Source organism: Cetorhinus maximus, chromosome 5, assembly GCF_964194155.1.
Source record: "Cetorhinus maximus chromosome 5, sCetMax3.hap1.1, whole genome shotgun sequence".
Taxonomy (NCBI): Eukaryota; Metazoa; Chordata; class Chondrichthyes; order Lamniformes; family Cetorhinidae; genus Cetorhinus; species Cetorhinus maximus.
In genome coordinates, this window is record NC_135883.1 from 1,407,868 (window position 1) to 1,434,443 (window position 26,576).

The window sequence follows — 26,576 nt, forward strand, 5'->3', positions numbered from 1 at the left end:
CTTAATGAAGAATTGCATAAAGTGTCAGCAATTGCACAAGTTACCTTCATCAGCTCTGTTACATCCTTGGGAGTGGCCAGGAAGACCATGGGTATGATTACACATCGACTATGTGGGACCTTTCATGGAAACGATGTTTCTGCTCATTGTTGATGCCCACTCAAAACAGATGGACATATGTGAGGTGAAATCACCAACGTCTTCTGCTTCAATTGAGAAGCTACATCAAAGTTTTGCCATCAATGGACTACCAGAAGCGGTGGTATCTGATAATGGCACGGCATTTATGGGTGCTGAGTTTCAACGGTTTATCAGCCTCAATGGTATCACTCATGTGAACACTGCGCCGTGCCACATTCTTCAAATGGACTGGCTGAAAGAGAAGTTCAAGCGTTCAAGTCAGGCATGAAAAAGTTAACTGGAGATTCCTTAGCAACCAAGCTAGCACGCTTTCTTTTTCATCATAGGGCCACCCCTCACACAACAACAGGTGTCACACCTGCAGAATTATCAATGAAACACCATCTCAGGACGAGATTGAGCTTAATAATGCCGAGCTTAGGTGGGAAGGTGGAAAGGAGTCAAGGAAGTCAGAAAACTGGACACGACCGACACAGTCGTGAGAGGAAATTTACTGTGGGAGAGACGGTATATGTGAAGAGCTTTGGAGAAGGACCAAAGTGGTTACCAGTTGAAATAAATGCAGCGACTGGACCTCTACCTTACCACGTGATGGTGGAAGGCCAAGTCATATGGAGACATGTGAATAATTTGAGGAAGAGACAAGCAAATCATCAAGAAATGATTCCATCAGTGTTCACAACTGAGTAAACGTTTCCTGTTGAGAGAACTCAACCTAGTACAGATTCGTCTGACGTGCCTGGTGTATCTTCAAGAGTTGAGAAAACAGATTTGCAGGTACCCGAAGAATCTGATGTTCAGATAATTTCAGAGAAAGAGGTTCCTAACAAAGCATCTGAAGTCGTAGAGCTGAGACTAAGGAAACCCCCAGAAAGACTGAATTTGTAAATTACTTATCAGTCTAAATAATTCGCTGTTTTGAAAAAATTGTAATTGAAAATGTAAAATGTGTCTTCCGAGTAGAGGGATGTGGTAACTATGGTTTTATCTGAAGTGTAGTACACCTTTAAGAAGGATGTTATAATGGAACATTGCATGAGCTTGTGTAGCCAATAGGAGAGTAGCATGGGCTAACTCTGTGGTTAGTTGGAAGTCTGTAGTCTGCAAGGAGCAGCAGAGGTACCTAGATAGAGTTTGGTGTAGAAGCAAAAACTAGTAGCTGCTGAGTATCATGTAAATAAACAGAATGTGTTTCAACTAAGATGTGTCTGCTGAATTACTCTATCTAAAGTACTAACTCGGTCACCCCGCAACAAGCAGGCAATTGGGACTCAAGTCACAATATTAACATTTCAGGTCTGTGGCCTTTCATTGTATGCCTGAGGCCTGCAGCCACTAATTTTTGCAATGTTGTACTTCTGCAGTTTATTTTTAATTTGCTCGTGATTTTAAGCCTATAGTGAATATTTAAAGTTGCTTTGTATTAAATCTTACTTGGTAGACATTGATCTTAACCCAGCTATGATTGTGCTTTGATTAGTTAATCAATAATGATCAGTAGTGACCTGTTTTCCCAGACCTTGTTTTTTTCATTCTGGCCATACACAGCTGGCATTTAGACTGCATCTTTGTTTTCTGTTTTTCAAGCTAGAATACTAAAATAATTTCTCTTTTGTTTATCAGAAGTCCTTCTTCTTACTGCATTCAGTGACCCCTGGACAACAGACCAGGAAATTGAGTAATCTTATGGTGGTCACCTAGTATGGTCATCAGAAGGTGAAGCTTGATTGATGGACATGACACTTGGAAACTCTTTCGAGTTATCAACAGTCACAGATTGCAACTCTTTCGAGTACAATCACAGTTCTTGGTTTCCGGGAGTGGGACATGAACCCACAACCCTCTGATTCAAAGGCGAGGGTGCTATGAACTGAGCCACAGCTGACACCTCACTTGGAAGGATGACAGAAGGGAAGACACCATCAAATGGTGCGTAAACAACTTGGATACTGCGAAGTCTGCATGACCTTACAGTGCTTGTGAGAAGAATTGGTAAGAGCTAAGACTATATATATATTAGATACAGTGTTTCTCCTTTCAACAAAGTTATCTATCTTTCTTTTCACTTACTTTTCTCTTTATATATTATGAATTATAATTGTCATATCATTGTTATATTATAATCATTATTCAGTATTCAATAAAATTGTTGTTTTAACACATTACTTGTCATAGCCACTCATTCCTGTTAGGTTTGGGGCTGTACTCTGGACCTAAGTGAGACTCCAAAAGGGACTCTCACACCCCTCCCTACACCTCAGGCCTGAAATGTTAACTGTGTTTTTCTCTTTCCCAACAGATGATGCCAGACATGCAGAGCATTTCCAGCATTTTCTGTTTTTATTTCTGATTTCCAACATCTGCAGTAGCGTTTTTTTTTTGGTCAGAATAAGCTGCGCGTTATTGACATCTTATTCTTAAAATGCTTTATTCATTCCATAACAAAAACAAAAATACCTGGAAAAACTCAGCAGGTCTGGCAGCATCTGCGGAGAGGAACATAGTTACCGTTTCGAGTCCGAATGACCCTTCAACAGAACTAAGTAAAAATAGAAGAGAGGTGAAATATATGAAATAGAGGTGAACTCTTCTCTCCTCTCTTTCACCTCTCTTCTATTTTTACTTAGTTCTGTTGAAGGGTCATTCGGACTCGAAACATTAACTGTGCTCCTCTCCGCAGATGCTGCCAGACCTGCTGAGTTTTTCCAGGTATTTTTGTTTTTGTTTTGGATTTCCAGCATCCGCAGTTTTTTGCTTTTATCTTATTGTTCATTCCATATCCTGTTTAGGAAAACCATCAGCTTGATACTCTTAAGGCTGACAGGAGAAAGTTCAGTCTTTGCAACTTTCGAGATCTTAGGTACAAAAAAAAACAAAAGAGAAATCACATTTACGAGACTTCAAATTACCTCTTACAGATGCAGTATAACTGACCGACAAACTCCTGGGGTCAAGAGGTAAATTCCATTACTCTCTTCATACATATATATGTCATCATCAACTCCACTTCACTATTCAACCTGAAGGCTGTTATTGCACTCACCAACTTCACCTCCACCATGAAAATCCGGAAGAACCAACATTTTCTCAATTTTAGCAAAGCCAAAGCCATCATCTTCTGCTCCCACAAGCTGTGACACACTCATCTGTACTCCATTAACTGTCCCAGGGCTGACACTTCATGTAGAACCTTGGCATGCTGCTTAATTTTATGTCCTGTTTCCTTCCCTTCATTGGATCAAAAACCCCTATTCAATATTAACTTGCAATTCAACTTCAATACTTTAATCAGCGTTCCTCCCTTCACTTTACAAATTACTCTTCACTCAACTCAAGCGTTAGACTGAGCTTCGCAATCTGTTAAACTATTGGCAGTATTTTCTGTACTCGAAGCACCTCCACCATGACAGCTCCCTCAGGGCTTTCAAAACTTTTTCTCTTTGGCTCTATTTGGCCACCCTTTAATCTTTGTTTTCATTCTCGTGTCATTTGCTGTCAAACCTCTTGCAATTTTTGCACCATGGTGCATTTACACTAAACGTACTGACAAAAACCACATTGCTAAAGTAATGACAGTTGGCAAAAATGGATGCAAAGCACACAGCACAAATCTGTAACTCGGTTTTCAAAAAAAGAAATAGTCCAGGGAAGAATGGATTATCCATAGAAGCTGAGAGACAGTGTTTTATTTGGATCTGTATTTACACATGTACAAAAAATATACTTGGGTTGTCACTTTTTAAATTATCCTGTTGTATAGCAGAATAAGCAGAACCAATTTGTCTACATTTACTAATTCCAACTGCATAAAAATCAGTCGCAACATTCCTGTGCATGAAGACATCAAAAATGTTCTTATTCAGCTGAGAAAAAGCACTGCAATGTGTTATTTACCACAGTAACAATGTTTGTCACAGCTGGATATCATGAGCCACCTAATTCACATAATTACTGCAATTAAAACTAATTGCACTAATAGTAACCAACTCTTTCAGCATTTGCGTATAAGAATAACCTTTGTTGACATGACCTCCATATGACATGACACAGATTGTTATGAAACATGCTGCAAGAGTAATTGCTTACTTTGGAAGGGCTTACATTTATTTTACTTACAAAAAACAGTTAAAAAAAGCAGCTTCATCTTTTTACAACATTCATTTCTTCTCAGTACAAATCGGGTATGAAACTCGTGATTTTCCTGCTCTGTAATATTCACAGTTCAGCAATAGCATTGTCTTGCAACCACTGACCCCGTCTACAAAGCAGGGTTAAATAACAGCACAAGTGAGATTCGGTGGCAAGATCCAAAAGGATGCACGTTCCATTTAAAGGCCTTCAGTGTAGCTGCTTTATTTGCTACCAACCATTTCAGGGAACACCACCACCACCACTTTTCAGAGGTTATTCCAATAGCAGTGGCATTGTTACTTTACTAGTATGCTCGCTCCAGAAGGAAACCTTGTAAAATAAATAAAAGTGTACTTCAAAGCCACAATACAGGTCACTCACCCTTGAAACAAAGCTGCTGGCAATATTCTGCATTAATTTCATAGTTCTACAGAGTTGGCAACTCTCATTGGATATAATCCTAGATCTGATCATAATGTCTGATTATATGACATTTAACTAGTGTTTGCTAGTGTCATTATAAAGGTTGGAGTTGAGCATCCTCAATCACTGTTTCATGTCATCAGTTGCACGGCAGATGTTCAGTGAAGAACCCACACGGGCATAAACTACAGGCATGAAACTCTAGAGTAATGAAGGCCTGGGAAAGAATTAAGAGAGTAAGATGTGGATACAAGGTAGCTTGCTTTCAGCAGAGGGTGGATGCAAGCAGAAGGACCAAAGTCTAGATATATCTGCACTTCATAAGACAGAAAGACACAACATTGTTGCAATTGAAAGGCAGGAGAGCACAGAATGGAGAATGGGAAATCCAAGACGAAAAAGGAACCATTTGTTGGATTCTGTATGCATGTTAAGAGTTGTTGGCAGGTATAGTCAAGAAATGTTTAAAGGAAAATAATTGTTTGGTGTGAAGGGGGATGTCAAGTTCTGGGCTAGGGACAGTGCAGACTGGAACATATGCAACACAAGTGATGGATCATCAGTAGCGTGAACTGAGATTTCTGTGAAGTCATTGAGCAAGAAGTACGAGAAAGATAATGTCACTCACTAGTTTTCAGCCAAATTTTGATTGTTTAAACTGAGTATGTTTTCTCACATCCAATGTACTCCCTCCATTAACGAAGTGCTTTCTAAAACATACAGAAGTGTGAGGCCTCAATGGTAGCATTGGATACCAAGAATGCATCATACTACTGAGGTCATTTGCGTGCGCAGAGTGGCCATATGTGCAGCTGCATTCCAGAATGGCCGTGGAAGCAGCTGCACTGATTCTGGAAAAGGTTGGGAAAGAAAAACCTGTGACAAGATACAGCAAGGCCGACCTTGAAACTGTTTCTCTCACGTTGCTCACAGCAATGAAGGAGATGAATCTTCAATTCCGAGAGACTTAAGAGAATTTGGAAGGGCTGCCAAACATATACTTCCAGCCAGCACTAAGTGTTGATATGTAATCAGTGCATCTCTGAAAAAGAAACCAGATGGGCCAATAGCAGTTCTGTCACTAGCTTATTTAGCATATTAATAGTAATGCTTTAAGAAGCACTTAAACTAATAGGATGTAATAATGTGCCAGTACATGAATTGTTTGACATTTTTCAATTGATCACCACAATTAGCTCCCATCCCCCACCAAAACAGACTCTCAAGAGGGGCAAGATCTAAAATGTACTTCTGTAACAAGATTTTTTTTAAAGTTTAACTGAGCCTAGGACCATCATCTTATACACCCAATATTAAAATCTTTACTGCACTCAAGGTATATGGCAGTCTTCCTGCCTGCCACCACTTAAATTTGTTACATCCATTGGATCATTTAATCAGGATTCAGATGCAAATTGCACCTAGGAAATGAGTCACTACATCTAAATTAAGGATATTTAGGGATCAAACTTGCAAACAGCAATGACGTATAAATTGATAGACAGCCAGGAATACTCCCCATTATCCACAAACCAAAGAAACACCTATTATAGTAGAATCGTTCAATAATCATGATCCAACTGTTGATATTGCTAATTTTTCCAATGGGACAAGTGTGCTGGTACCATTTCTGGAGCATTGAGAAAACAATTCAAAGTTATACTCCCGCTGAATACACAGGAAAAGCAAATTTATCCTCGCAGGCCTTGAACAGCCAGTGGTTATTTTCCTCGTCTTTATTAAAAGAATAAAGCTGACTATCCCATTAACTCTTTTTCTGATTTTTAACGCATTCAGAGGGTCCACCGAAACGTTCTGCAAGAAAATCCCTTACTGACACTAGTTTAATTAAGTTCACCTTGAGTTAACTGCTCATTTGCAACAACACAAAGCATTTAGTCGAAGTGCTCCATAAAAATGAAATGCACATTTAATACTTTGGCTCTCTCAACTTCACAAGCCTAGGTAGGAACAAAGTGATGACATTAACTTCTTTAACTCAACTATGTATAAAACCAGCACAGTAAAGTTCTTGGCAAAAGTGAATACATTAACAAAAGAAAAACTGGAAGCAATCAGCCAAATCTTACAGCAATTGGAAACATAATTAATTTACTTGGCCACACACAAAGTAGCCTCCACAAACTGCTGGATGCAAGGGGTCACAAGGAGGATTAAATTGATCACAAAATTACTTTCACATGGAATTTTTCATGTTACTAAAGGTTAAATGAAATAGAAAGGGTCTGGGTGCTTGCATGATTTCCAAATTTCAGAAAGTGCTTTTAAATAATGCTTGAGTGAGTTAATTTCAAGGAAGCATGCCAATTTCTATCATTATATGAAGCAAATAATGGAATGCAGAAGTAAAACATTAAAGAAAAAAATTATCTTGTGTTGAAATCAAAAGAAAAGCAAGAATTTACATTTAAGTTAAATAAAATTGTAACCCTGACCATTTCTGGTAAAGCTCCAGATACAATTAACAAGCAACACTTCTGACATGAAGTTTAAAAACGCACCAACAAGTTTTACTTTGTCTGCACCATGTCAGTTGTCATTAGTTGAGGCTGTTACATGTTTGAAAGGGCAAGAGATGTCTCATATGAATTCGCAAAATTCATGCCTGTTGTAGCATTAAAATCAAGTTAATGGTCCAACTGGCATTCTGTTCTGCAATCACAACTTTGCTTGATTCAAGCTTGTTTTACCAGAAGGGCATACAAGAATAATTTGAACAGAAAGTGATGATTGTTCAAAGCCAACTCTGATTCTCAACGAGATCCCTGAAATCCAGCCATAAAGCAGCAAGTATATTCTATCTACACTTCATGGCAATATTGGCTAAACAATCACCATATTAAACAGGCAAGAGGTTGCTGGTACTGTAGCATCCCACCCCATTCACACCAAGGCAGATTTAACAATGCCAGAAATAACTGCATTTCCGTTGTTTCTAAGTTACAAAGCACAACTACCAATGCACCATCCACAATGGATGGAAAGGTTGATAAAAGCCAGTCATGTAAAAACCATGAGCCAACCACTCAGGTTTTGTGTGACACTGCAGAGTTTACTCCAAAATGCAAATAGGATGGAGCCCACAGCACCAGACAAACATAATACTTAGAATAGAAGGAGCTACATAACACAAAGATGGTTTCAGTTCAGTGAAACAGGAAGATTAGCATATTTATACACATACACACACTTCACAAGTGGACAAAGTAGGTTTATTCAATATACATTAACACCAGTACACTAAATGTGACAGCCAAATAAATTCCTACTCAAGTTTGGTATTTTCACATTTTGAATGCTTATATGGAGCAGGAGGGAGCTCGCCAGGAAGCTGAACAAAGACAAGAAAGAAGGCTAGAGTTTGATTTACACTGACTGCAGCCAATTGCCAGGAAATAATTAAGCTGAACTGCAGCATCATTTGGTTAGGCAACTGTCCAGAGAACAAACTGAAGACCAACATTTTGACATTTATGTTTTATTCCAAAAATGTGGTGATCTCCTGCAGAATTCTGTATCCAAATACTACCCAGCTTGAGACATAACAATCACTATTCGCAACTGAGGTTTCAAACCAAATGAATCAACACAGCGCCATTTACTCATCCATTTAAGTGAAGATTGCTTCACGGTTACAGTTCAATTACAAAGCCACTTTTTGTTAAACATTCTTCAGTGTTCGAACAGTAAAACAACTTCTCAAACCATAAATTTGCAACATAAGCAACAGACATCCAAATATATGGTTAGACCAATTTTTTAAAGTGCTAATATGCATTCAATTATATAACTTACAGAAACACTTTCTCCAACACAAAATGATCTGCAATAATCACTTTATTCAGACCTGAGTCACAGGAGAAACTTAGAACATGAGAAATAGGAGAAGTAGGCCATTTGGCCCCTGAAGCCTGCCCCACCATTCAATAAGATCATGGCTGATCTGCCCCAGGCATCAACTCTTTCGTGCCAGCTCCTCAGCTCTCATCGCTGATATTTCAAAAATCTATCTACCTCCTCTTTAAATACTTTGTGATCTAGCTTCCACAACTCTCTGGGGTAGAGAATTCCAAACATTAACTACCCTCAGAAGAAATTCCTTTGCATCTCAGTTTTAAATGAGTGTCCCCTTATTCTGTAACTATTCCCCCTGCTCGAGATTTCCCCCGCTAGCAGAAACATCTTCTCAACATCTACCCTGTCAAGCCCCCTCAGAATCTTGTACATTTCAAGAAGATCACCCCTCATTCTTCTAAACTCCAATGAATAAAGGCCTAACCTGTTTAGCCATTCTTGATAAGTCAACCCTTTCACCCCAGGAATCAGCCTAGTGAATCTCTTTTGAACTGTCTCCAATGCCAATATATCCTTTCTTAAATACGGGGACCAAAACTGTACAGAGTGCTCCAGGTGCGGCCTCACCAACACCCTGTACGGTTGTAACAAGACTTCCCTATTATTAAACTCCAACCCGTTAGCAACACAGGCCAAAATTCCATTTGCTGTCTTAATTACTTGCTGCACCTGCATGCTAACTTTTTGTTTCATGCACAAGAACATCCAGATCCCTGTGTTGCACTTATTTAGAGTCTTTCTCCATTTTGATTCTTCTTGCCAAAGTGCATGACCTCACATTTTTCTACATTAAACTCCACCAGCGAAGTATTCGTCCACTCACTCAGCCTATCTATATCCCCTTGCAAGTTCCTTATGTCCTCATCACAACATGCCCTCCCACCTATTTTTGTATCATAAGCAAATTTGAATATATTACACTCTGCCCCCTCTTCCAAGTCATTAATATAGATAGTAAATAATTGAGACCCTAGGACAGATCTTTATGGCACTCCACTAGTTACATCTTTCTGACCTGAAAAAGACCCATTAATCCTGACTCTCTGTCTTCTGTGTTAACCAATCTTCAATCCATGCTAATACATTACCCCCAATACAGCGAGCTCCTATCTTGTGCAATAACCTTTCATGTGGCACCTCATCAAATGCCTTCTGGAAATCCAAATACACATCTACTGGTTCCCCTTTATCAACTCTGCTTGTTATATTCTCAAAGAACTCAAGCAAATTTGTCAAACAGGATTTCCCTTTTACAAAACCATGTTGTGACTCTGTTTGATTGCGTTAAGCTTTTCTAAATGCCCTGTTATTTCTTCCTTAATAATGGGCTCTAGCATTTTCCCAATGACGGATGTTAGGCTGACTGGCCTATAGTTTCCTGCTTTTTGCCTCCCTTCCTTCTTGAATAGGGGCATCATGTGAGTGGTTTTCCAATCCACTGGGACCGTCCTGGAATCTAGTGAGTTCTGGAATATTTCGATCAATGCCTCCACTATCTCTGCAGCCACTTCCTTTAAAACCCTTGGATGCAGGCCATCAGGTCCTGGCGATTTGTCTGCCTTTAGTCCCATTAGCTTGTCAAATACGTTGTCCTTCGTGATAGAGACTGTTACAAGATCTTTCCTCCCATTAGCTCCTGGCTTCTCTGATATCTTTGGGGTGTTTATAGTGTCCTCCACCATGAAGACCAATGTAAAATATTTGTCTAAATTATCTGCCATTTCCTTGTTCCTCGTTATCAATTTTCCAGTCACATCTTCCAAGGGTCCCACGCTCACTTTAGCCACTCTTTCTTTTTGTATATCCGTAGAAGCTTTTGCTATTTGTTTTTATATTTCTTGTCAATTAACTTTCATAATCAATTTTCTCCCTCTATTAGCTTTTTAGTCATCTGCTGCTGGTTCCTAAAAAATTCCCAATCCTCTGGCCTAGAACTAGTTTTCACTACTTTGTAGGCCTTAGTTTTTGATTGGATACTCTCCTTGACCACCTTTGTTAACCACGGGCGATTCATCCTTCTCATTGAGCCCTTCTTTTTGACCGGGATAATTTTTTGCTGAGCGTTATGCAATATCTGCTTAAATGTCTGCTACTGCTCATCCACTGACCTTCCCCTTAATCTATTTTTCCAGCCCACTTTAGACAACTCTTAGAACATAAAAACATACAGACAGGCCTATATTTGTTAGACAGGTACCTAACCACTTCATGTGTGTACATCCCATGTTGACATAGTATCAACAACCAAAAGAAGAGATTTTTCCATCGTTAGGATGCTCTGTTAAGAGAAAAATTGTCAAGCAGCAGCTGAAAGGAGCAGTGGAATGGCAATGACAATTGCTGCTAATGCTGCAAGGCATTAATGAGTTAATCAACTCTTAATTCTAACAGGTTCAATTGTAGCACCCTCGCCTTTGAATCAGAAGGTTGTGGGTTCATGTCCCACTCCCAGAAAAAAACCCAAGAACTGTGAATGTACTCGAAAGAGTTGAAAAAGACCCTACCAAGTCTGATATGGCCATTTCAGGATTACAAAGACAATTGTAGTCTCCTCTACTTGAATCCTACAAATAGTTTCAAACATCAGAGGAAACTGTGGAAAGGCATAAATAAATGCATGGAACTTAAGACAGAGGTTTAACTCTCCAGTTCAACTGTTGCCCGCAGCAGAATCTCAGCAGTCTTGCTAAATTGCTATTTGAGCCCTCTGTTTGAAAACTGACAAGTTGGTCTGAACTATCTCAGAAGTCTGCTTGTGCATTTGGATATTCCAGCAAAAAACAAGAGCACAGATATTCTGCATCGCTGGCAAATAAAACAAATAAGCTATGGTCACATCTGGCATATCAAGGCAAGGATAAAAAAAGTTTCCCCTAGTTTATCATGTAACTTACTATGATGTTACAGTGAGTCCATTTGTTTATTGACACATGGTGGATGTACTCATTGCAACACAACAGAGCTGTAAGTTCGCAAACTTCTTTGGTAAGCAAAAATCAACCATCCTCTCAGTCACATTTCCTTATGTCCTAAAGGAAACTACTTCTCAGCTTCTACAGATTAGTCCCAAAACAGCCCTAAGAACATACCATAACACACATTTTGACATTGTGGCATTCATGTCACATGCTGAAATCGAGGAGAGAAATTATTATAACCCAAAAATCATGACATGAGAATACAAGGCTTAACAAAACAAGATCAAACATCAGCGCCGTGGTCTTGGGGTACTGATTTTTTAGGCAGCAGTAATAAATCTTATCAGATGATTCTCCATAAACTAAAAGCAGGATGAAAAGGCTTCCATGTGAATCTTGTTGAAAAAATATTTGGTATCTGCATTCACAGCAGAAGACACAAATTACTTAACAGAAATAGAGGGTAACCAAGAGGCTAATAAGAGGAAGGAACTTAAAGCAATTAACATCCAAGGAAAAGAATCAGAAAAACATAAGGGAGGAAAAGCCGACAAATTCCCAGGGCACAATGGCCTACATTCAAGTGTTCTAAAAGGGGTAGCTGCAGAGATAGAGGATGGACTGGTTATGATTTTCCAAAGTTCCTTAAATTCGAGAACAATCCCAGCAGATTGGAAGTTAGCAAATGTAACATTGCAACTCAAAAAAGGAAGGAGCAAGAAAACAGGGAACAACAGGCCAGTTAACCTGACATCAGTCATCAGGAAAGTGCAGGTATCCATTAAGTTCTAACAATGCACTTGGAAAAGCATAGTATGATAAAACAATTATTAACATGTTTTTCTGAAAGAGAAATTGTGTTTGACATTTAGAGCTTTTTGAGGTGGTAATTAGTAGGTTAACTGAAGAGGAGCTAGTCAACGTAGTATACTTAGACTTTAAAAAGGCATCTGATAAGGTGCTATACAAAAAGTTAATAGGCAAGGTAAAGGTTCATGGATTAGGGGATAATATGTGAGCACAGATGGATAGTTGGTTAACAGACCAGAAGCCAAGTAGGGATAAATGGGGCATTTTTAAGTTAGCAGGCTGCAACTAGTGGAGTGTCACAAGGACTAGTGCTGGGCCCTCAACTTATTTACAATCTATATTAATGACTTAGACGAAGAGGCTGAGTGTAATGATCCAGATTTGCTGATGATACAAAGCAAGGTGGAAATGTGAACCCTGAGAAGATGACAAAGAAGCTGCAAAGCAATACAGATAGATTAATTGACTGGGCAACAAGGTGGGAGTATAATTTTGGCAGTGTGAGGTTATTCACTTTGGTAATAAGAATAGAAAAGTATAATTTTTTAAAAGGCGCGAAGCTTGTAAATATTGATATTGAGAGACACTTGGATGTACTCCAAAGAACACAAAGTTAGCATGCAGGTACAGCAAGCAATTGGGAAAGCAAATGGCATGTTGGTGTTTATTGCAAGGGGTTGGAGTTAAAGGACAAGGAGATCTTGCTACAATTGCACAGTGAGAAAAAATCCAGAGGACTGTACACAGTTTTAGTCTCTACATCTAAGGAAGGGCCAACTAACTTGGGAGGCTGTGCAGTGAAGGTTCAGTAGATTGGTTCTTGGGAGGAGAGGGCTGTCATACGATGAGGGATTGAGTAAATTGGGCCTACATTCTCTGGAGTTTGTGAGAATGAGGGGTGATATCATTGAAACATAGGTGATCCTGGAGAACTTGACAGGGGAGACACAGAGGTTGTTTCCACTCGCCAGGGAATCTAGGACACAGGGGCACAGCCTCAGGGAAGTGGTCCATCATTTAGAACCAAGATGAGGGGAAGCTTCTTCACTCAATGGGTTGTGAATATTAGTAATTCTCTACTCAGAGTCATGTATATTCAAGGCTGAGGCACAGGTTTTTGGTCTCTCAAGGAATTAAGAGATATGGGGAGGGGCTAGAAAGTAGAGTTGAAGCTGAAGATCATGACCATTTGAAAGGCAGAGAAGGCTTGACCTATGACCCACTTCTGCTCCAATTTCTTGTGTTCTTACATTCAACTTTGATGGAGGTCAATGCAGGACTTCACAAATTACAAAGAAAGATCATAAAAGCATCTATGCCCAAAGTACCAAACTCAGCATCTGGTACCACACAACACTTAAAAGGCTGACAAACTGCGTAAGCCCTTAAAATGGAAAAGTTTATGTACACCAAGAGAATTGCTCCTTTGAAGGGAAACGTATTCCACTGAGTGACCTACTGCTCTCAAGAGCCACGCTATCAGACAAAGGCACAGTACCAAGTGCCTTTGGCTCCTCTCTGCCCATTGGTGGAAAGCTATCTGGTGTATAACAAAGTTGAATGCTCATCAGCTCAAAGAACTCTAAGAAAGTAGATGACTACGACTTTCACATGATGGGTAAATCTTATAATGGGATGTCCAGTTTAGCCATCCATTTGATGGTCTCCTGTGGTGCTGAAGAGAGATATAAAGTGCCTCTGTTACAAATCTTAGTGGGCAGTAAATGCACTGCAGACTTTCCCACAGCCAACCAAAGAACTTGAAGAAGTTAATAAGGTAAGTACGCAAGTGTTGTAATCATAGGAAGGCTTCAGTATTTGTAAAACTTTCATGGAAACAGAGCGGAGATCAAACATAACCACTAGCAAGTTACTCTCTAAAGGCTGAGCTTCAAGAACTTGTGATGAGGAGGCCTTCAAGTATTTTGGATATCAACTCAAGAGCCTGAATTCCAACACTGCTCTCAGAAGGAATCAATTTGTTTTCAATCAAAATAAAACCATTAATTTCCTGATCAGAACAAACTTTCTCAGTAGCAAGGTGCCCAAACTAAGGTCCACAAGCACTGGCAATCTAGCCCATGAATCTAATCCAGTCTTTCATTTTTATACAACAATTTACATTTATGTACAGTTAAATCTGGATGAGATGAATCCCAGGGTATCCACCTCCAAATTAGTGTTAAGCGAAGCTTCATAATGGCCAAGGGGGCCCCATTCCCACATGACTGCATCTCTGTGTAACCCAATATTCTTCCAAGCCCAGTCTCTGCCAAAAAAACAGCTTCAAAATACCAAATGAAAACACAGTAAAGCAGTCTATTTAATTTGTTCACACCTTAAAATGACCTGACCTTGCAAAAGATAGCTTTCCATTGATAAGGGCCATGAGTTGGCTCTGGAAAATCTCTAATTTTTTTTGGTTAGCACACTGTTTTCCAATTCTGAATGCCATGTCTTCAGTGCAGTCAAACGTGCTTTCATGCTGCAACATGAACTCCCGGAGTATCTCTACAGTCTTTGCTGCCCGGGCTAGGGAAAAGGATGGACAAGTGGGTGGGCATTCATCTTCGGGATCATCAGCCTTCTCGGTTGACGAACGTACTGCATCCATGATGACATCATCTGTCAGTTCCATTGTGCATCATATGACATCACACACCTCCACTTAAGTTTCCACACATGTCCCTGCTGGAATTTCCATGCTGGCCTCTCGCAGCCAAATGACAAGTGCCTTGTCATCGGGTTAGTTGACCTCACGCTGTTCCTCCTTATTCACGACGTCTTGTGTAACAGTAACCTATTTGAACTCAGCATAGTGGAAACAGTTGGCAGTTGTGGCTTCCATCACCATCTTCCAAGCCTTTTTCATCATGAACATGCCCTCTAACACAGTTGGATTGAGCCCCTACTTCTTATTGATGGCCTTGATAACCCGAGAAATGGGAACATTCTCTGTTTGTGCTGCCTTGAATCTGTTAGCAGAGCTTCAACATTGGGATAGGCAGCTGTCTCATCCTCTTCCTTGCAGGAGAGAATGCATTTGCCAAACTGTTCCAAGATGTTCGTCTTGTATTTCATAATGATGGCCAAACTTGATGGTAGAATCTCCCATTCCTTTACGATGTCCATCTTCTGCTTTGCATCACGGTTTTCCACTTGCTGTAACAACTTCACTTTCTCTCCGATCAACAATGCTTATAACTTTCTCACAGGTTTAGCCATACTCTCAGGTTTTACACCTTCTTTCACAGGGAGATCTCAATGTCAAATGAGGGCTTGCCCAGCACGCCACCATTTCCCACTCGTGTGGTCCAACTCTGCTGATTGGTTGGCGCAGTCTTATGACAAGCTTAGACAAGTTCGGCTAATCCAGAGTTACCAATGCAGAATCTCAGCTCGTCACAGACATCATTCTATGGGATTTGCTATTCTGCCATCGGGAATGGTTGACAACTTTGATATAGCCACACTTTTGCGTCATCTGAACTCAACTCATAACGATTTCACTATAAAACCTTTCAAACGGAAAATCCTGAGGCATGCTTTGCAGGGAAAAATAGGCTATACAGAAAGCATTAGAGGAGGTGAACAACAGCATGCTCTAACAGATAGGTCTTGAGGTTTTTTTAAAGGCAGGGTAAGTAGCAACAATGTGGAGAAGTCAGGAAAGGTAGTTCCAGAGAACAGAACTGAAGCCATGTTACCGGGTGTAGAGAGGACAGTTACACCTAAATTATTTTGGCACTCAAGTCAATAGGATCTGCTCAATATGGTGTATTGAGTACCTAAGGCACATCTTCCTCCTCTGACTTTGAAAAGTCAAATAATCTAAATTAGAATCTTCCTCAAATGGCAGAAGATGTGCAGAAAGCCCAGCTGACATGCCTTCTGATGGAAGCAGTCATTGCAAGGTTCCACAGGTAGAGAGAGACCAGTCAAGCGAGCACATTTACAGTAAGCCAAGTCTGAAGCCGCAGGTGACAATTTTTTTTTTTTAAATGGTTGGGATGTCCCCATTTTAGAGACAAACAGCCAGAGGTTTTCTCACCTGCACAATCTTGAAAGCAACATCGGGCAGCACTCAACACAGTCAATTACTGAACAAAATAATTAGTTATTAATCTATAAAAGAGTAGTAAATATGGGTGTATGGATACTGGAAGAAGGGAACAAAACAGAAAAACACAAGATCCTAATTAGTCGTACAGAATTCAGTCAGGGTGGTGTTAATGTAAGAGATCTGCCAACGTATAACTTCTCAGCCTGTGCTTCAGGCTCAAGAACTGGTCTCGGCTCGAGAACCACTCCAGTATATTCCAGAATCCAAGTAGCCATGACAACTGGTAATACAAAGACCTCAGGAAATAATTTGTAAAACAATTGGATGCTGGACAAAACAATTGCTGCCATCATCTTTGAACAAAATTATACAGAATCTGTCACAACTAGCGACCCTGTATTGACTTAATTCCAAAACCTAATATGTGTCTTCTGAATAAACCTGGAAAATTACCATCTGCGAAACTTATTATTTCGCTTAGCACTCAATTCTGAAAGTTCACTACTGGTATATTGCTACTGAGTGCTTAAGAGTAATCTTCCTTACATCACTATTTCCTACTGTACCCACAGTCAAGGCTGAGACAAGTTTTCCAGTCTTCAAAGTTAAGCCTGGAGAAAGGTAACAGATAAAGAAAGGTGATAACAACTAGAAGGATCCTCTAATGGAACATGTATAATTTTAAGCCCTAGGCGAGTACAGACTGAGGAAGGTTGGTTCAACCAGAATACACGTGACAAAAAAAAAGCAATTGCAGTTACACTGAAACCAGAGGTTTCGAGATCATTTTGACTCTACATGCTAAAAAAAAGTACAAGGCGTCTACTGGCAAGACTGACCTTTGGGAGGTATGAAAGAGACTGAAAAGAATGTTACCTACAGAACAGCAACATGACAGACACCACTACCATACAAACAAATGACTCAAAGGAGAATTGAGAATTCCTCTGTAGTAATTATCTACCTTGTATCCAAGTGGCAGCTTGGCTCAGCTAGTAGCATCCTTGCTCAAGTCAGAAGTTAGTGTGTTCAAGCCCCACAAGAACCTTACCTTTGCTGTTTCCTCAGTGCAGTATTGAGGAAGTGTCATCTTTTAGAAGAAAGCTGAAACCATTACAGGTAGCTCAGCTGAACACAACTGGTTAAATAATACGATTCCAAGTTTTCCCAGTGTCCTGACCAAAATTCCCCTCAAAAACATCACAAATCTAGAATAACTGGTCATTTATTTCAGTTGCCATTTGCAGGATCTAATTATGTTCAAAGCAATTGCAACATTTGCCGACGTAACAGTGATTCTGCTTCAAAAGGTAATTCATTCCATGCTTTGGGGCAATGAGATTGCAATAATGCAATATATAAATTCCACTCAGAGGTAACACGTCAACAGAAGAGTTAGCATTGTGCAATGGTGGGTTTCCCTGTTCACATATGCATCTTTATACACATCATTGCTGAACATAAGGCACCTTAAAATAAGAGAATTGTATTAAGAATGAACAAATTTGCGATCATATAGCAACTTTCACATGCAATTAAGTGAAGTCACTTAAACCATTCTGTACGATAATAGGTCAGCCAATGCACACACAGCACTGTTCCCCAAACAGAATTGGAGCAATGTTCGCCAGGACACAGAAAATTAACCTTCTTCAAATACTACCATAGGTTATTTTGCATCCACCTGAACAGGTAGACTAGATTCTATGTTTAATATTTAAATCACAAAGGCTATTTGAAGTTCTGATCGCTTTGCTGTGAAGTATTTATGTACTCGGAATGGGCACAACCTAATCTGGTTGGAATGGTTCACGTTTCACTCACCTAAAATAATGAATTTTAACCATGAATAATGGCCATACAGGTAAGAAAACTGAAGATAACTGACATGTGTAACCATACCCCAAGCAAAGGGATAATGCCTTAAAAAGAGAAAATTGGTGGAAAATAAAAAGTGAATAGAAAATTATAGCGGAATGAGCACATTTTAAATGTTATGGCAAAAATGACCCTCTTTGTCTCCAGTTTAAAAATTAGCTATTGCTTCCAACTTATGTCCCAACATCAAGCACCCAAGGGGTTATATGTTCCTCCCAATGCTACTTGTAACCAGGAAACAAGAGTTTGCATTTATACAATGCCTTTAACATCCCAAGGTGCTACACAGGAGTGTTATCAAACAAAATTCAACATTGAGCCATTTAAGAAGGTGCAGCAGAGGTAGGTTTTATGGAGGGGTTTCAAAAATGAGAGAGAAGAGTTTAGAGATGGAATTCCACTGCTTTGGGCCTCATGGCTGCCAATAGAGCAGTGATTAAAATCACGGGTGCATAGTAGGCCAGAGTTGGAGAGTCGCAAAGCTGGAAGTGGTTACAGAGATAGGGAGAGGCAAGGCCATGGAGGGATCTGAAAACAACAAGAAGTTTAAAAATCAAGACTTTGCAAGACCAGGAGCCAACATATGTCAGCAAGCACAGGGCTGATGGGCGAGTGCAACATGGTGCAACAGATGCAGAGATTTGGATGGGGTGAAGTATATGTGAGGTGGAAGGCTAGCTAGGAAAGCAGTGGAATAGTCAAGTCTGGAAGTAACAAAAGCATGGATTAGAGTTTTAGCAGGTAAACTAAGATAGACATCAGAAGGTGCCCAATACCTTTAAAGGTAAAATGTAAAATGCATCATCCTAAAGGGGTAACACCTCCTCTCAATCGCCACTCCCTCCTAAACAGTATGCCTGTGATTATGAGCTTGCCTACAGACAATGGTAAGGGCAAACATATATTTCACTGTTGAGTGGCAAAGTGCACTGGTGTGCTATTTTGTCACCTTACAAGAGTGAACTGCTACAGATAACATTCTATTCCAGCTGCAAAATGTTTGAGGCATGTACATCCCATTAAAGAATTTTTCTAAAAATCAGGAAAGCACCTTATAAGCATTAAAAGTAGGGTTTTTTTGTATTCGTTAACTCATAAGAACATGAGAAATAGGAGGATTAGGCCATTCAGCCCTTTGAGCTCACTCCACCATTCAATGAGATCATGGCTGATCTCCTTCAACAACATTTTCTTGCACTACCCCCATATCCATTGATATTTTTAATATGTAGAAATCTATCCATCGCAATCTTGAACATACTTAGCGACCGAGCCTCCACAGTCCTCTGGGGCAGAGAACGCCAAAGGTTCGCCACCCTCCAAGCGAAGAAATTCCTCCTCCTCAGTCCTAAATGGCCTTCCCCCTTATTCTGAGATGGTGCTCCCTGGTTCTAGGCTCCCCAGCCAAGGGAAATTTGCTTCCCTGCAACCACCCTGTTGAGTCCTGTACGAATTTTCTATGTTTGAATGAAATCACCTCTCATTCCTCTAAACTCCAAAGACTAAAGGCCCAGTCTATTTATTCTTTCCTCATATGACAATCCCTCCATCCTAGGAATTAATTTAGTGAACTTTCATTGCACCTGCCTCTATGGCAAGTATATCTTTCCTTGGGTAAGGAGACCAAAACTGCACACAATACTCCAGGTGTGGTCTCAGCAAGGCTCTATATAATTGCAGTTAGGCATCTTTATTACAAGAGGCTTTGAGTATTAGGAGTGAAGGCCAACATACCATTTGCCTTCTTTATTGCTTGCTGTATCTGCATACTAGCTTTCAGTGACTCATGAAAAAGGACACCCAAGTCCCTTTGAAGTTCAACACTTCCCAGCCTCTCACCGTTTAAGAAATGCTCTGTATTTCTCTTTTTCCTGCCAATGTGGATAACCTCACATTTCTCCACACTGTATTCCACATTGTAACTCTCAAAATACACATTCCCCAAACCTCTACAGAATATGCCACACTGATATTAACAGTTGAGCCTGAGTCAGTTGAAATTTTAATTTTAGATTTGTATAGAAGCAAAATGTCAAACACTGAATGAATACCAAACATGTAGCAGCCATTTAATAGCATTTGCTCAACCAGATGGTCATTTTGACAATAAAGGAAAATATTTTAAGAGTACACTATTAATTGCAAAAGTACTAAAATTTTACACAAATTCTGCAAAGAGCTTGTTCGTTCTATTTGAAGATTCTCATTAATTGTAAGTGAAGGCAGTGAGCAAAGGCCAGAAGTGTGCACACGGAAGGGAGAGAGAGATGGGGGGGGTGGATGTCAATGGACTCATCGCTGTTTCACCCAATCCCCTCAAGAGTGGCAATGTCATTTTGAATTTTTATATTGTTCCTTAAATATATGATGAGTATTTTGCAAAAGAGAGAGCTGAACATCCAGTGGAGACTAAAGTGTTTAATAGACAGAAAGGTTTGAATGCATGGTAGAAAATCAGTTAAAACAGAAAAATATGTAGCCGGGGTAGTGGTTTTGAACGAGAATTCCAAAGGATGCAGAATAATGGCTAAGATTGACCTTCAGTACTGAAGCAGGAGAAAAGAATGAGGTCAAACAGATATCTAAAGTCACAAAACCTGGAACATACCTGAAGAAGTTCTCTCAAATTTGATGGGATAAAAATTTGAAAAGATTTGAAAAAGTATCAGAATCCCGAGTTACTGGGGCACAGGAAGCTAATGTGGAGCAGAGTGAAAGCGCTGAAGTGAGTGCGTTGCAATGCCGCCAGCACTCAAGATACAGAAATCCACACAAGGGTGGGAGCGGGAGGAGGCAATGCAAAATTCCCAGGAGGAAAGAGTATTTTGCAAAAGAGAGAGCTGAACATCCAGTAGAGACCGAAGAAGTGTTTAATAGACAGAAAAGTTTGAATGCATGGTAGAAAATCAGTTAAAACAGAAAAATATGTAGCCAGGGGTAGTGGTTTTGAACGAGAATTCCAAAGGATGCAGAATAATGGCTAAGATTGACCTTCAGTACTGAAGCAGGAAAAAAGACTGAGGTCAAACATATCTAAAGTCACAAAACCTGGAACATACCTGAAGAAGTTCTCTCAAATTTGATGGGATAAAAATTTGAAAAGATTTGAAAAAGTATCAGAATCCCGAGTTACTGGGGCACAGAAAGCTAATGGAGCAGAGTGAAAGCGCTGAAGTGAGTGCGTTGCAATGCCGCCAGCACTCAAGACACAGAAATCCACACAAGGGTGGGAGCAGGAGGAGGCAATGCAAAATTCCCAGGAGGAAAGATAATAAGTTTTACTCCACATAGAGGTAGCAAAGATAATCTCCACAAAACCTATTTTTCAAAAATTGTTTTTTTGTTGAGTTTAACAATCATTCTTACTACAGATCTAGAAATAACTCAATTATTACCTTCTCCATACACTTTGATACTTGTCACAACTATGATATACAAGAAAGGTTCCCACACAAAAGGTTTATAAACAAAAAAAGTCAAGGCTCACGGTTAAAGCAGCCTATCAGCTTGAAAACAATGTGTCACTATATAACTTTTTTTTAAAAGGTTCTGGTTTTAAAAGGTAGCCAACAAACAATGCACTTCATGTAACTTGAACCATCGTATAAACCATAGAAACAGTTCTGTTCTACTAAGATAAATACTTACAAGCAGTAATGAGACAGTGGATGCATAAATCACTGTTATTCCACCTCCCACCAGCCTTCAGTCATGAAGTATTGACAAAAATGTTGATTACACATTAACAGACTCAGACATCTATATATTAACAGCAGAGTATTTTCCAAGGCTTTCTTCTGGAATATAGTATCTTCCCAGTAGTTGAATTTACTGCAGAGGATGACTGTAATAGCACAAACAGCGGAATGCAAATTCAAGTCACCACAGGCAAGGGTATAAAAACGAGTCTATATCTGCAGTGTCGGTGGATATGACTACAGAAATATGACCACTGTAGCTTTTATTTCTGAAACATTCAGCAGAGACCACCACCACCTCCCACTGCCCCCACAAAGTTATTTTCTGTGAATTACTTGAGGAAAACAATCCACTAGCAATAAGGTGAACTCAAATATCTGGAGTGTTTAACAGAGAAAAGAGAAAAACATGCCTGCCCCAAAAATCACCCTACCAGCAGCATTGTTTTTAGTACGCAGTGGTTAAACTGAAGATAAACTACATGCAATTCTCAAAATCCCTTGATAATCCATGCTATCTATGGATGCAGTGCATAATCCAACACTTGAATTTCATTCAAATGGTCATACCTGCAGGAATAGAACATTCAGCGAAGACAGCTTCATTTCAGAAAGATATGAACAGTGCAATATTTGCACAAAACTTCTGAAACCAATTTTCTGCATTTTTGTAGTTGCAACACATACAGAACACTGTCAAACAGTAATGTTCAATTTAATACACATTAGGGTGTTAAAATGTCTAATGCAACTGTGGATGATTCTCCAGTTAGCCATTTCCAATAATCAGCATACTGCTCAATTCAACTCAGTTGGTAAACATGTCCCATTACTCTTATGAGAGGTGTCTGACAATTTTATCTATTTATACAACATCCCCTTTACTCATTATATTGTATACAAATGTAACATGATAAGGGGATATCACAATACTCCTCCACAGACGTGACCTTGATTATTTCAAAGAACTAGTATCAATACATTGTCAGATTTTTCTTCCCACATGCTCACTCCACATATATTGTGAAATATTCGAAAAACATAGTTTATTCTCAATGGGTGTGCCACCCACGTATTTCAAAAGATCAGCCAGAATTAATGCATTTTCACACATATCCATCAAACTTTATTTTTTTTAAACTTGTGTGCAATGTCCCCACCTAACTCTGGTGCAAATTTCAGCATCAACATTGTACACCACTACATGAGTAGCAGTGAATTGCGTTTTTTCGCTGTCAATTCTTGTCCCAACAGTATACTGTCAATGACTAATGCAAATAACTTACTGCAATTATTACAGTAAATGCATTAACAGTGATCATTGACAAATCGTTTGCTTAATCTGTACAAATCCTCCTCGAAACAACAGTATTTTTTTTTTCAAATCTCAATCAACACGTTTTAAGTGATTATATGCAATGGACACGTTTTAAAATATCATTGCTCCATTCGCCAAAAGGCAAATCCGAGACCGATGCAATGTTACGCATTCGCATTCCCTTCATGTTCATCTCACCCCCAATATTTCTTATTAATACCCATTTAGGGAAAACTCAATTAAGATTGCATGGGTCAGTGAGCATTTCTCAATGGAAGTCATCCCACAACACTCCAAAAGCTAGAACGGGAGCCACCGATCATCTCATATGATTCATTCTCACCGCTGCGCCATTTTCATGCTAACTGCAGAACAGACAGCACCTGTAGTGAGAACTGATAACTATAAACTCGAATGCCGTTTTTCATAGATACGAAGCCACACATTGACTTCCCAAACTAGATCTGCGATGAGAGAGGGTTTTTTTAAATAAAATAAAAAATCCATCACTCATCCTTCACTCTATCTTTGCACTTGTTCCAGCTGCAGGACACGAACGCCCAACGCTCCTCCTAACCAATCTTGCATTACCTCCATCCCCATTTACTCGATGGAGATGAACCTCCTCCATCAACCTGCAACCCAGGGACACCAAGGCATTTCCACCACACCCCCACCCCCCCTTACCAAAAGGGCACATTTGATTCTATTATTTTATTCCCCTCTTACCCTCCCCCGCAAACCACCCCCCACCCCCCCCAACACACACACACACACACACACACACAGACACACAATTTACCTCCATACTTGTCCCAGCTGCAGGATGTGAATGACCGACTGCCAGATCCACACCGAAATCCTGCAGCAGCGGTTGTAGCCGGTGACGCCGGGCCTCCTGCTGCTCAGTCCCTCCACACCCCCGAGCCCCCCGCCGGCGTAATCCTGCATGAACCACCTGAAGCTGAGGATCTGCACCAGGACGGACGGCACCAGCACGAAGAAGAGCGTCAAGCCGAACCACCAGTAGTCCTGCTTCAGGTAATAGTCGGCCGCCAGCCAGAGGTCGGTGCCCACATCCGAGAAGAAGACGAGCAGCGCGATAACGATCCAGAGACAGTCCAGGACGGGATGGTCCCCCCCTTTCAGGTCGCACAGCGATCTCCTCAGGCAGGCGCTCCGGCAGCCCCAGTAACACGATGAGGTGTTGCAGCAGTGGCAGATGTGGAAAGAGCTGCTGGCCTCCGGCCCGCCGTCCAGTTGCTGCTCGTCGCCCCCCTCGGTCACCGATTCGTCCAGGTTGTGCAGTTGGGCGAAACCGGTAACCCCCACACCGTCGGATTTCGCGGCCATCTTGGCGGGTGCCTGGCGCTCTCAGCTTCCGGGGTTACCCGGCAGAACGGAAATGAGGGGGAGGGGGCGGGGGCCAAGTGGGGAGGGAGGGAGGTGGGGAGGAGATGGGGGGGGGGTGGGGAAACCGCTGACCTCACTTCCTGGATACCGCAGGGAGGGGCGGGGCCTGTGGGGGAGGGGGCGGGGCCTCTAGTGAAGGAGCTTCAGAGCCTCCCTGAGGAGGGGGGAGGGGCAGCCATCTCCAACCGCCAACGGCCAACGGTCTCCGGGGGGGGACGGGGGACATCACCCATAACAAGTTCAGGGGCTTCACCCCACTCCATTAGCACCTGTAACCTGCCTGTCCGCCCTTGAGGTGGGGAACACCCGAGTCCGAGCAGCTCCGGCCAGTGACTAATCACCCGGCCGAAAGGACCCGCTTCACCCCCAATCCCAACGGTTCTCATTTCAACACCAGGAATGAGGTGTTTTTACATCAAAAAATTAGACTGTTTGCAAAGCTGGAGGATGCCGCGTTTTGAGGTTTTTTCTGTGTAAAATACATTCCAGGTAGATTTATTATTTATAAATCGATCTGGCTCCGTGTTAAATGACACTGACTGTGACAATTGCGGCTTTGATTTTGCCCAAACTCCCAAACGCTGTTAAATATAATTGCTGATCTTATACTTGTGTGAAAAAACCAAAGGGTTAAAAGCCTGCACCAGGCGATGGTAAAAGAACCAGCTTCAAATACAGCAGAGATCGGCCGGGCTGCGATGTGACCAAAGTCACGTTAATTGTCATTGCAAAGCCCGGCTGCAAAAAGGCATCTTCCCAGCCCAGGATCTTCTCCCAGTCAATACTGCCTGGTCTAAACTCGCACACCTTAACCTGCGGTTACTAAACAACTTCCATACTTTATTAGAAGAACAGGAAATGCTGGAAAGACTCAGCGGGTCTGGCAGCATCTGTGAAGAGAGAGAAATAAAAACAGAGTTAATGTTTCGAGTTCCTTCTTCATTGTGAAGAAGATTTAATGTTTTTATTTGATAGACATCACCTCCAACAGTCCTGCACCAGAGTGTCAGCCTTGGTTTTTGTGCTGAAGTCCTGAGAGTGGGACTTGAACCCTAAACCTGGTCATTCAGAGGGGGAGAGTCTGACCCATTGACCCAGGGCTGACCATTAGCCTGAGAGAGACCTGAGCTTGGGTGGACATAGTGTAGAACAACCTATGAAAAGGGTTTGGAACAAGAATATGAAGTATAGAGCAGTATAAAGAGAGTATTGTGCAGATTACATGTTAGAAATGTGTATCCCTTTCTCTCAGGTAGATGTGTAGCTACTCCTTGTGATGTCTCACATTGAATCATTATAGTTCTGTCATTTTTAAAAGTTATTTTCTACACTTCTAAGTAGTCTTCAAATTCCCATTAATAAATTCAACTGAATAGAATTGTCATTCAAATTATAATTTTAAAACAAAATGCGCACGATGGAAATACACAGCTTGCCAATCAGCATCTTTACAGACAAAAGACACACCTGATGTTTCAGAACTATGTTAACACATCGGGTGTGACCCTTCAGTCAGAGCTACTCCAACAAAGGGTTACACTGGACACATTAACCTGTCTTTTCTCTTTCCAGATGTTGACTGACCTGTGTATTTCCAGAGTTTTCAGTTTTCTTCCAAGGTTTCTCCATTGTCCAGTTTGGTGAGACTGCCCTCAGTTGCTTAAAGTTTTGCCTATTCAGTCTTAACCAAAGCATTTCTAGCAATGAGTTTTCTTACATTCATCGCCTTGGGAGTTCCAAGGATTCACCCTTGCCTCTCTCCTATTCCTCATTCATAATGCTTCTCTTGGCTGACATCATCTATTAGATGGTGTTAGCTTCCACATATATGCTGATGACCCAAGCCCATCACTTTCTTGTTCAACAACCCATCCTAGATGATCCATAGTTTCCTCCAGTTAGACATT

General features: G+C 40.7%; 1 protein-coding gene across 3 annotated transcripts in view; it reads right to left on the minus strand.

The window, feature by feature from the left end:
* The window catches only part of LOC144680453 (XK-related protein 6-like), a 916,065-nt gene extending 891,379 nt beyond the window's left edge, over positions 1 to 24,686 (minus strand). For 2 of the 3 annotated variants that reach the window (XM_078541417.1, XM_078541419.1), the window contains exon 1: positions 24,059 to 24,686. In XM_078541417.1, coding sequence (XP_078397543.1) covers positions 24,059 to 24,609 — 551 coding nt within the window. In that variant the 5' untranslated portion in view covers positions 24,610 to 24,686. The remainder of the gene's footprint in view (positions 1 to 24,058) is intronic. The other variant, XM_078541418.1, reaches the window with a different exon arrangement.
* Between the last annotated feature and the right edge of the window lie 1,890 nt (positions 24,687 to 26,576).